Source organism: Nomascus leucogenys, chromosome 9 (genome assembly GCF_006542625.1).
Source record: "Nomascus leucogenys isolate Asia chromosome 9, Asia_NLE_v1, whole genome shotgun sequence".
NCBI classification, from domain to species: domain Eukaryota; kingdom Metazoa; phylum Chordata; class Mammalia; order Primates; family Hylobatidae; genus Nomascus; species Nomascus leucogenys.
This window is the reverse complement of record NC_044389.1, coordinates 96891363-96903950: the sequence shown is the minus strand read 5'-3', so window position 1 is coordinate 96903950 and position 12588 is coordinate 96891363. Positions and strand designations below refer to the sequence as shown.

The 12588-nt window shown below is 40.4% G+C and overlaps 1 protein-coding gene across 2 annotated transcripts in view; it reads left to right on the top strand.

The window, feature by feature from the left end:
- Window positions 1-1106: 1106 nt before the first annotated feature.
- CACNB2 (calcium voltage-gated channel auxiliary subunit beta 2) overlaps window positions 1107-12588 on the top strand; it is a 140230-nt gene continuing 128748 nt past the window's right edge. For both annotated transcript variants that reach the window (XM_030819234.1, XM_030819232.1), the window contains exons 1-2: window positions 1107-1632; window positions 2457-2576. In XM_030819234.1, the coding sequence (XP_030675094.1) occupies window positions 1564-1632; window positions 2457-2576 (189 nt within the window). In that variant the 5' untranslated portion in view covers window positions 1107-1563. The remainder of the gene's footprint in view (window positions 1633-2456; window positions 2577-12588) is intronic.

The window sequence follows — 12588 nt, the reverse complement described above, 5'->3', positions numbered from 1 at the left end:
TCTATGTATTTTCTAGTATTTGGGTCTTGAAGATTATATTAGTGCAGAGTGCCAGGTGGGGAGGGAGGAAGCGTAGAAGGGAGGAGGAGGGAGGAAGACTTTTTGAAATAGGGTCTCACTATGTTGCCCAGGCTGGTCTCGAGCTCATGGGCTCAAGTAATCCTCCCACTTTGGCCTCCCAAAGTCCTAGGGTTACAGTCGTGAGCCACTGCAGCCAGCTGTGGTTCTCAAGTATTCTTAAGAACACTTTTTTTTTCATCTTTATTTGTACAAAATATTCTCCCACCACACTCAAACAAATGCAGTTTAGACTACAATGAGAGCATTTTGTTTGTCAAGAAAACAAAGTGTATATTTCTTCATAAGTAAACTTTTAAAATGTAATTTCATTAGTACAGGAAATTAATAACTTTAGTGTCTTTCCTTCTTCAGCCTCACTGACCTCATCTACAAGCAGAGTTGGGACTCAATTATTCTGTGAATTTTAACTCCATGTAATAAATTAACCAAGCTTTGAAATTTCTTTGTAAGTATGGTTATAACAATTCACACTGCTGTTTATGCCAGTGGCTTTATTTCAAATGGTAGTTTCTCAGTTGGAGAAGCAGTTCGAAGTCATTTTGAGCTCCGTTAAACTCATTGCTTTATAGAGCTGTGATTACTTTCATGTCCTGATTAAATGGCCACGTCTCTCTCACGCATCTTGTTTGGAAAGTGACAAGCAATAAAGACCTGTGTTATATTATGACTGACGAGCATTATTTGATTTTTGCTATGCAATGTTGCATATGATATTTACTACCTGTGAACCTCCTTGTGGCATAGGACACCCTTTCTGGAGCAGGTAATGGAAAGGGATTATTAAAGGAAACGATCTCATGCTTTGTTTTTGAGAGGTTTCATCTGAAACAAAAACAGACTCACATACCACGAGCCCGATTACTATAGAACCGAAGAGACCTTTCCAGCTGTTTACACTTCGGATGTAAAATGGCAATTTGACATAGACTAACAGTGTGATGTGAGCATCTGCGTAAAAAGGCGACATATGGAGCATGCCCAGTGTGGGAGTGCGTTCTCCTCCCTCCGCCTCCCCCCTCCCCCTCGAGATCTCCAAAGATAAGGCTTGAACTTTGCACTTGCAAATGTCACTGCATACGTTTTTGCACTAGTTTTTTTTTTTTTTTTCCTGCGATTCTTTTACAACTAATTTCCTTTAACAATTTGAGCGCAGGGAAGAGAATGTTTAGGGTTATGAGATGCATTAAGTTTAGAACGAGTTGATGCTCGGCTTTTGAATGCACTTGTCTTCTTTATTTTTAAAGCAATATAAAGCACTCGAGTGTGTGTTTTCAGCCCCTCCTGAAATGGGAAAATAAGAATCTCCCTGGATGGGAGTCCTCTGGGGCAGGGAGTGAAAGCCCCGGAGGCAGAAAGGGACGGAGAACAGGGGCTTGCCCAGAGCATGGATAGGAAAGGAGCTGGGGTTCTCCGGGTCTCAGCGCGCACTGAGAACCTGTGCCCGGGGCTGCAGCTGCGGACGATAAAGGCGCTGTCTGGCTCATGAAGGCCACCTGGATCAGGCTTCTGAAAAGAGCCAAGGGAGGAAGGCTGAAGAATTCTGATATCTGTGTAAGCGCAAGGGCTTTCGTTGGGGGGAGAGGTTATTTTGTCTCTGCTTTTCTGTTGTTGCAGTGAGTGCAGGTAGAGAGGGTGGTTTGATTTGGTTAATCGGATCATGATTGCAGGAGAGGGAAGCTGGAGAGATTGCTCTTGTTTTTTGAGCTCCTTTCCCTACGTTGTGATTAATTGCCAGATGAGCTGTCCCGGGCAGATGTTTTGTGTAGACGGCTTTTTTATTAAATCTAGGTAAAGGTATTTTAAAATGTGTTGCTGGAAGATGGAGTGAAGTTAGCTGCTAGTGTCTTACACTTTTATCAGAGAAAATAGCAGGTGTATAAAAAGGTAAACAAGGATTCTTCAGATTAAAGTGGGAATCATGTTATGGTAGTGACATTTTGGAGAGTTCAAGTTTATAATTCAGACTTTCTTTCATGTTTTTGTTAGGCTTAATGTCCTCCTAGTTTTAAATACCTGCTTTAGCATGTAGATTGTTCTTGAAGCTATCCTTGAAACCCATCGTTGTCCTTCAGTTCTGCACTGCACCATCAAGCTGTTTAATTATAAAACCAACTTGTTCTGGCTTCCAGGAAGGATGGTTTTTTTGGAACATAAAGCTTGGGAAGGAATGGCAACTCAGTAGACACAACTATTCTATTGAATGTCTGCAAACCAGAGCATGGTTTTCTAGATAGGTTGCTGCAAAATGAATTATTTTCTCCTCTTTTCAGGAACGTACAGAACAATCCGGGAAGCTAACTGCTGTGTCGATGAGACTTTTCCAATGCAAACATCATAGATTGAATCTACTTTAAAATGTACATTTTCCTCTCCAGGGTTCGGCAGACTCCTACACTAGCCGTCCATCCGATTCCGATGTATCTTTGGAGGAGGACCGGGAGGCAGTGCGCAGAGAAGCGGAGCGGCAGGCCCAGGCACAGTTGGAAAAAGCAAAGGTAAAATCTTTTCCTCCCTGCCAAGATCTTTCTTTGCAAGTTATGCTGTGCCCCTGATAGACCACCTGTGGGAGTTTCCCCTAAAGCTTGTTTGATCTATTAGGGCCTTTCATTGTCTGGTTTTAGAAAGGTACTAAAAATGAAGCCTGGTTTCTTCCCTTGGTAGAAAAAGGAAGTGTGGTGTATAAGACTGGTCTTCTATGTTGTTTTATAATCCAAGCAACTCGTTTCTGTGGGTGGATGGCTTATTTGGAGACATACAAAAGGATCCCTGAATTTGCCAAGAGGAAAAACTGCACCTTATATCAACACGTTTTACTTCATTTCCCCAGTAAACTATATCTCTGTTAAGAAAAAAAAAAAACCAGACTGACTTCAAGCTATTGTTTATTTTCTTAGACTTGAACAGTTTTTCTCCTGAATTTTACTTCACAGGTGTTTTATATTAGTATCCTCTTATTTTCAAAATGGATTACATTATGCTTTTCAAAAAGCAACAGAGGATTTTATTGATTTTTAAAAGTTTCTTCTCTTAGAACATGTTCTTCTCCATCCCATCTTAATAAAGTGTGTATATATGGAGGGGAGACTGCAAAGCAGCTATGAAATAGATAGTTAACAGGATTTATCTCAGGCTGTGCCTCATTTCACTCATTGCAATGATTTGAATTCTTTTCCCCATGCTGTCCTTGGGATAGTGGCTATTTCTAAAGCATAGATTGTTCAAGTTGAAGGTAGCTTGGTTTGTGGGATACTCAGTCACTTCTCAATGAACCTATTTTAACATGGTTGTTGATTTTCCTTTGAAAAACTTGTCTTGAAAAAGGCTAAGTGCCTTGTTGATCGTGCTAGAAATACCAGGATAGCATTTCTACTGGCTGCTTCATCTCTGAGATGAGTAAAATCTATGTGTGTTGCTATGGGAATTGTGGTTAGGAGATTCTGGTTTGAATGCACGGACAGCCCTTATGTAATACATTATTCATGACCTCTAGTGCGGCTGCCATCATAGTCTACTGAGGAACTGCCAGGAGACCTTGACTTCTAAAAAGCAGTACTTTTGTTTATCAGAATGATGTTCTTACCTCGCCTGGCAGGGAAATTTTCTCCAGGACTGACGGTCTTCTCTGAAAGGCAGTTCATAAATAGCAGATGCAGGGAGGGTTTTGTGATGGTGGAAACTGATAAAACTGGATGTGGCCCAGTTGCCATCAATGAATCTGCTCTACCAATGTTAGCCACTTGGAACATTGTGAAGTTGAAATTAAATAATGAAGAACATTAAATAACGTGTGACAGTCGGCACTGTAGTTAATATAGGTTGCAGCTGAGAGTCTGAATTCTATATTCTATATCTTGCATTGTGTGTAAAGAAAAGGACAAAAAAACTACAATTTGTATTCCGAAAATAAGATTGTTCTATTTGCAGCTAATTTATTCATGTAAGTTTCACATACCAAAATTGAACAGTTTCTCAGGCTCATACTCCATCATGATACAGCCCAATAGACTGTAGGTTTGGTTTTCAGTTGTTATGTAATTGGGGCATTTGTGTTCATGACTCTGTGGCTATGTCATGAGTTAAATGACATTGATGCAAAGAACTTTTAAAGTGTCTTTTAACCAAGCATGGATCGAAATGTTGCTCCTAAATCAAACCAGGGTCATGTTTCTTGTCCTACAGCCTAAAACGTTGATAGTTAGAAATGATGAAGAAGACAAAAGAAAATGAAGAGACTTTAAAACAAAAGCAAAATAATTGAAAAACTATTTCCTATGTTTAATAAAAGATAGTTTATTTAATGGGTGAGATGGGAATGGCTAATGGATAACAAAAAAATAGAAAGAATGAATAAAACCTATTTGATAGCACAATAGGGTGACTAAAGTCAATAATAACTTAACTGTATATTTTTAAATAACTTAAAGCATGTAATTGGACTGTGGCTCACAGGATAAATGCCTGAGGGGATGGATGCCTCATTCTCCATGGTATGCTTATTTCATATTGCATGCCTGTATCAAACCATCTCATATACCTCATAAATATATACATCTACGTACCCATAAAAATTTTAAAAAAATAGTTTATTTGTATTTTTTTCTTTAAAATTAGGTCAATATTTTAAACCTTTGATGTATTCAAATGAGATACACTAGGGTAAGTGAGAATTTAAATATGTCTCGAAGATACAAAGATGAGGACTGAATTTTCCTTTATATTAAAATCATGGTTTGGTAAGTCTGGTTTATTAATCCCAATATCTTTGAAGAAATAATGCAAAATAGGGATTGTAGAAGGCTAGTTCCCTCTATAAATTCTTATTTTTATCTATAAAAATAACCTCATTCTTTTCCAGAATTTCATTGTGCCTTTATGAAACCTACTTGAAAATGAAGCCTTAAAGTTTAAAAACATAACAATTCATGCTATTTAACTTTAAATACTTAAAAACACTTTGCACAGCCATTTTAGAAGAATCAGACATTTTCTGCATTTACTTTGTAACCATCAAAGCATCTCTCAAACAAAAAGACTTTACAAGTCCGTGCTTTTACTCACCCTACAGATCACATGTAATAAGTAAGTCTGTGCAGATGACCTTAGCAGTGCTTTCGGATCCTGGTCCTGTATAAATACAAACACATTATCCACTAATTGCCTGATAATACCTCTATGAAATAACATGATGAGCAAGAAGTGAGACTGAAGATACTGTTTTTAAAATTTAAGTGACCTACAAAAGGTTATATAACGAAGTACTCTGTGCTGTCAATAAACCTATTACTCTCCACTACCACTTTGTTAAGGCTTTTCTTAGCCACTAAACTCTGCAGTGAATAGATTAGATGTTAATTTTGAGGCCAGTAAATATCAACTGACATGACATTGTTTTTTAACGTGCTATGTTCTGGTTCCAAATGTGTGTTTTGATGTTGTACAGTTATGGCATACTTCGCAAATCCTGGTCATTTCAGTTTGTGCTATCTGATACTACCTTAAAGACAAGTAATATATGAATCTAATTTATTCCCATGTTGATCTTCTCTTTGAAAACATCTTTACTGAGTTATAATTCACCCATTTAAAGTGTATAATTCAGTGGTTTTTAGTATGTTCAGAGGTGTACAACCATCACTATAATCAGTTTTAGAGCATTCTCATTGCCCCATAAAGAAATTCCAAGCCTGTTATCAGTCACTCTCCATTCTCCCCAACCATCCCCCTGTCCCCAGGCCTAGAACCACTATTCAACTTTTGTGTCTACAGATTTGTCTATTCTGTATATTGCATATAAATGAAATCTTATGATAGGTGGTCTTTTGTGATTGGCTACTTTTGGACATCTGGATTGTTTCCACCATTTAGGTATTGTGCATTAGGCTGTTACAAACATTCCTGTATATATTTTTTTGTGTGTGGGCGTATGTTTTCATTTCACATACATATGTACTTTGGAATGAAATTGCTGGGTCACATGATCATCTCTTTTTAATTGAAATAATGATTTTCTTCTTATCTCCTTTGATCCTCAAAAACGATGCCTTCTGCCCTATATGCAGGACGCTGAGTTGGGAAATCTGGATGTAGAAGGAATTGAAGGAGAGATAAGATAGATTCAGCCGGGCACACTGGCTCATGCCTGTAATCCAGCACTTTGGGAGGCCGAGGCGGGTGGATCACCTGAGGTCATGAGTTTGAGACCAGCTTGGGCAACATGGTGAAACTCTGTCTCTACTAAAAATATAAAAATTAGATGGGTTTGGTGGGGTATGCCTGTAATCCCAGCTACCTGGGAGGCTGAGGCAGGAGAATCACTTGACGCTGGGAGGGAAAGGTTGCAGTGAGCTGAGATCTCTTGCTGTCACATGGGCAGCAGAGGAAGATTCTGTCCAAAAAAAAAAAAAAAAAAAAAAAAACACGATGGACTCAATGTGATCTTCTTAGCCAAATAGAATAACCTTTAATCTTGAGTCCATTGTTCTTTTATCATTGAATATCTACTATATTAAAGAAAATGTTAGGCACAGTTGGTGAGTAGGAGGGACTGCAAGGCCAGAGCCACAAAGAAGAAACCGGCAGGTCTTTTGCCTGTGAGAAGCTTCCATTGTTTGTTTTGGGAGAAAGTCGCGGTCATAAAAGGTGGAATACAATACATTGTGGGGAAGGGAGGGATAGAGAGTTCTGTGAGCACCCAGGTTTAGACTGCATCCTACTGATAGGAACAGAAAATCCTTCTTGGAGGAGGTAGTGGCTTAAAAAATAGACCTCACAGCAGGGGTTCGTGTTCTGTTAGGAACAAGGCTACACAGCAGGAGGTGAACAGCAGCGGCCAGATAGGAAGCTTCATCTATATTTACAGCCACTCCCCACTGCTCACATGACCACCTGAGCTCCACCTCCTGTCAGATCAATGGCAGCATTAGATTCTTATAAGAGTGCAAACCCTTTTGTGAGTTATGCATGTGAGGGATTGAGGTTGCACACTCCTTATGAGAGTCTAATGCCTGACGATCTGTCACTGTTTCCCATCACCCCCAAATGGGACCATCTAGTTGCAGGAAAACAAGCTCAGGGTTCCCACTGATTCTACATGATGGTAAGTTGTATAATTGTTTCATTGTATATTACAATGTAATAATAAGAGAAATAAAGTGCACAATCAATGTAATGTGCTTGAATCATTCCGAAACCATCCCTGAACCCCAGTCCATGGAAAAATTGTTTTCTTTGGTGCCAAAAAGGTGGAGGACTGCTGCCTTACAGGATGGACAGATGAAGTTCAGCTCTTGAAGTACAAAGGGGGAAGTAAAGAAGAGAGAAATGCCTCCCAGGCCCTGGAATACAATGTATATAACAGTCAGTGTAAGTAAAGGCTCTGCAGCAAGAAAACATAGACCCTTCCAGAGAAAGGTTAGTTTCTTGAGAAAATGTCTTCATTCTACCTTCACATTTAATTAACAAGTTAGCTGGTTATAGTATTCAAGAATGAAAAATGTTTTTCTTCAGATTTCTGAAGGTTTACTTCATGGTCTTCTAAAGTCCGGCCCTGCTGTTCTGTCTTTTTTTTTTTTTTTTTTTTTTTTGAGAAAATGTCTCCCTCTGTCGCCCAGGCTGGAGTGCAGTGGTGCCAACTCAACTCAGTGCAACTCCACCTCCTGGGTTCAAGCGATTCTCCCACCTCGGCCTCCAGAGTAGCTGGCATTACAGGCACACACCACCACACCCAGATAATTTTTGTATTTTTAGTAGAGACAGAGTTTCTCCATGTTTCCTAGGCTGGTCTCAAACTCCTGTCCTCAAGTGATCCATCCGCCTCGGTCTCCCAGAGTGCTAGGGTTACAGATGTGACCCACCATGCCCGGCCCGTTCTGTCTTTAAGTGTGGTTTTTGGTTTTTTAAAATTCTCTGATATTTTAAGAACTGATCTTCCTTTGGTATTTTGACATTTTGACATGACATGCCTTGGTGTGCACCTTTTCGTTTATTGTACTTGGCTTCTCATACATTCATTGTGAAGGGCTGATCAGTTCACTTCTGGAAACTGTCCTTTTTTTGGAATAATTTCTTCCTCTATGTTTTCCTCTTTTTATTGGCTCTCTGGTTTGTGAGGTATTTGACTTGAGCTTCTCTGTAATCATTTTTCTCACTTTTTCTCCATCTTTTTGTTGTACCTGAATTTTTGTCAACTTCTAACCCATCTGCTAAGATTATATTTGTCAAAATGTCTAATTTCCAAGAGCTTTTTTTTTTATTCATTTATAGCTTCTTGTTTTTATTCCATAGCCATAATATTTTCTCTTATGTCTCTTAAGATACTAATTTTTTTGAAGTTGCCTGTCACTGTTGTTTAAGCTTTTTAAATATTTGATGTTACTTTTACATAATGGAGACTTTCTTCAAATGTTTGATTTTTAATGACTATTATTTCATTGTTATATTTGAAGTGAAAATAAACTGTAAGAAGCTGCAAAAGCATACATCTTCATGAAGCTTATGAAGCAGTGGAAGCACCTATTGTAAGAGGTTAAAACTGGGTTATCCTATAGGAAGTATAAGGACTACATACACAAGGATCATCAGTGGTGAAATTATTGACTGCCTGTTGGAATTTATACACCAACAAGAAGTTTTCAAATGAACTTAAGGAAACATTCACTATCCCTGACTTTTTTTTTTTCTTAAGGTGGAGTCTTACACTGTCACCCAGGCTGTAGTGCAGTGGTGCAGTCACGTGATCTCAGCTCACTGCAGCCTCTGCCTCCCAGGGTCAAGCAGTTCTCCTGCCTCAGCCTCCCGAGTAGCTGGGACTACAGGTGTGCACCACTGTGCCCAGCTAATTTTTGTATTTTTAGTAGAGACAGGGTTTCACCATGTTGGCCAGGCTGGTCTTGAACTCCTGACCTCAAGTGATCTGCCCACCTTGGCCTCCTGAAGTTCTGGGATTACAAGCATGAGCCACTGTGCCTGGCCATACCCCCAACTTCTTAGCTAGGGAGTATAGGTGAGAAGACATGAGAAGATATTGAAAATCTCTTACAAACACATAGGTTTACAAAACACAAGCCTGAAACCAAGATGCTCAGGCAGTGCTGAAATTTGCTTTTGGGAGGAAATCCCCATTTCACGATGTTTGAAGACATTCTTTCTCTTGCTGGATCCTGTGTCATCAGATAGAGAAGGCCAAAACTGCAGAGTCTGCAAGGTTCTTTAGGGATGAGATTATGGACGCAAATTTTTTCTTCAAGGGAGGAGTATTTTTACTTCGCTACTAGTTTTCTTCAGGTTTGTTTATTTTTATTTTTTTTAGACAAGGTCTCACTCTGTTGCCCAGGCTGGAGTTGCAGTGGCATGATTACTGCTTACTGCATCCTCAAGCTCCTGGAGTCAAGCAATCCTCCCACCTCAGCCTCCAGAATAGCTGGGACCACAGGCATGTGCCACCATGCCTCGCTAACATTTTAAAAAAATTTTTGGTAATCCCAGCACTTTGGGAGGCCAAGGCAAATGGATCACCTGAGGTCAGGAGTTCGAGACCAGCCTGGCCAACATGGTGAAACCCTGTCTCTACTAAAAATACAAAAAAAAAATAGTTGGGTGTGGTGGTGTGCACCTGTAATCCCAGCTACCCCAGAGACTGAGGCAGGAGAATCACTTGAACCCGAGAGGCGGAGGTTGCAGTGAGCCGAGGTCACGCCATTGCACTCCAGCCTGGGCAACAGGAGGGAAACTCTGTCTCCAGGAAAAAAAAAAAAAATTTAGAGACAAAGTCTCCTTATGTTGCCCAGGCTGGTCTCGAACTCCTGGGCTCAAGTAATCCTCCTGCCTCGACCTCCCAAAGTGCTGGGATTACAGGTGCGAGCCACTGTGCCCTGGAGTTTATTCAGTTTTGACCTATCAAACTTCTCTACTTCCAACACGTCCGGCTTATCACTTATCTTGACTAAAAGAAAGCCTGAAGACGTGAAGTTTCGAGAAAGGCTGTCTGCTGGGCTGAGACTCTGACTCTGGACAAGGTTTAATTTTTGATCATCTATTCATAATTAAGAGGAAAACATTGTAAAGCTGATTGGAAGCTCTAAATGCAGTGGCAAAGCTTCTTGACAGCTCGTCTTGTATAGGGTAATTGGGGAGGGACCGAAGAACTGGTGGGAGGGGGCACCATTATCTTTTAATCTGGCCAATGCCCCAGAGAGGACTCCCCCAGCCTCCTGTCTAGCTCTATTGGACCAGTCACAGGCTTCTGGCAGTTGTCCAGGAAAAGGTAGCTAGAGTTTCATCACTTAGGATGGAGATCTTAAAATTATTTGATCCTCCTATGTTCAGTATGTCACTCGCCTTTACTCTCAGCTATCCCTCTGATTGCCTGAAATCTCCTGGTCATCCTCTCCAGAGATTAAACCTTTAGTCTTCCGGATGTGAGGGGAGAGAGAAAGTGGATTCTGATAAGTCCAATATCCAGGCAGTGCTATTTTCAGCCCCAGCCATACTTCTTGCTTCAGAGGTGCCTGTTACCTCCAGTTCCCCCTCCTTGCCAGGGCCATGCAGCTGCAATCGGCTTTCTACTCCTTAGCCCTCCTGCCCGCCTCTTGCATGTACTCTCATTCTAACACTTTCTACTCTGCTAGTTAATTACTGCTTGTTCATTGCGTTGTATGTTCTATGTTTCCACGTACTCTCATCTGGTTTCCTGTTCTTTGTATCTGTGGGTTTATACTTTTTCTAAAAACATATTTTCAGGAGGAGGCATTAGTTCAGTTTACCGTGTTTTGTTCCGAGTAGTTTTCAATAAATATACTACAAAAAAGAAAAAATATTTCTCATCTTGCCTTAGTTCATAAATGCCTTACAGATTGAGAGAATTCCCCTAACTAGCCTTTGAAGAAGAAAGAAGAAACATGAACATCTTTATGTACCATCAGCCTGAAGATAGTTTTTTTATTTCAAAAAAATATTAAACATGTTTTAAAAATATGTCTTATCGTGAACATTATGTGGAAGGTAGGAGAGAAATATACCCGTATGTCTATAATGCATATGTTCTTAAACCTACAAAATAGACTACTGGAGAATCCAGAGAATAGGTGGCAGGTGTGAAATTGAGGGCTACTTATGGGGAAAAAAACCAATGTGTTGGCCGGGCATGGTGGCTCACGCCTGTAATCCCAGCACTTTGGGAGGCCAAGGCAGGCGGATCACAAGGTCAGGAGTTCGAGACCAGCCTGGCCAACATGGTGAAACCCCGTCTCTACTAAAAATACAAAAATTAGGCAGGCATGGTGGTGGGCGCCTGTAATCCCAACTACTCAGGAGACTGAGGCAGGAGAATCACTAGAACCCAGGAGGCAGAGATGGCAGTGAGCTGAGATCACGCCATTGCACTCCAGCCTGGGTGACAGAGCAAGACTAAATCTCAAAAAAATAAAAAAAAAAAGATAAAAATCCAGCAGCGATATCTTATGAAAAACACAAGCACAAATTATGTCACACATTCTTACAAAAATATTTTAGGCTGAAATTATTTTCACAATGTACATTTTCATGCTTCTTGCATTAAAAAATTGTCAACTCTTTGCTTATAGCACGTACCTTTCAAGTAGGGTTAGAAAACTGGCTGAATATGTCTAATTTCTGGCAGCATGAGTTTGTTTATTGTTCAAATACGCATTAGCTTAGATTGCGTTTTTCTACCTGTGATAAATAAAAAGAATGCAGAAGCCTGCTGGATCTGTGTTAGGCTTCTCTTCCCTGTTGACATATACTTATGACTGGGTAGGTAACAATCACACACATTGGTACTGTCATTCTTCCATTCACCTCTAATATTAATTGATGATAATATTAATAATGACAACAGTAATAGCACTTAATGCCCAATCGCTGCTCATTATAGACAATTTGAAAGATATAAAAGGAAAAGGCAAAACTTGTGTCTTTGAGCATTTTCTTTTTTTTTTGAGATGGAACCTCGCTCTGTTGTCCAGGCTGGAGTGCAGTGCCACCATCTTGGCTCACTGCAACCTCTGCCTCCTGGGTTCAAGCAATTCTCCTGCCTCAGCCTCTGGAGTAGCTGGGATTGCAGGCACCTGCCACCATGTGGGCTAATTTTTGTATTTTAAGTAGAGATGGGGTTTTACCATGTTGGCCAGGCTCTTCTCGAACTCCTGACCTCAAGTGATCTGCCTGCCTCGGCCTCTCAAAGTGCTGGAATTACAGGCGTCAGCCACTGTGCCCAGCCTTTTTAAGCATGTTGAAATATATTTGAGCAGTCATGACCATACAATACATACAGCACTGATGACTACACTATCAGCAAAATCCTTACTCTCGAAGTTCTTGCTGCAAAAAACAGATCTCAGCCTACTGGTGTTAAGTCACCATTTTATTTGGGTTACAATTCTCTGCCACACATCCTTTGCCAGCTGTCCGGTTAGTTGGTGACCAGGTGACCTGGGATGGCTTGTTACATGTGTCTGGAGGCTGACAGCTGTCAGCATGTGTATCTGGTTC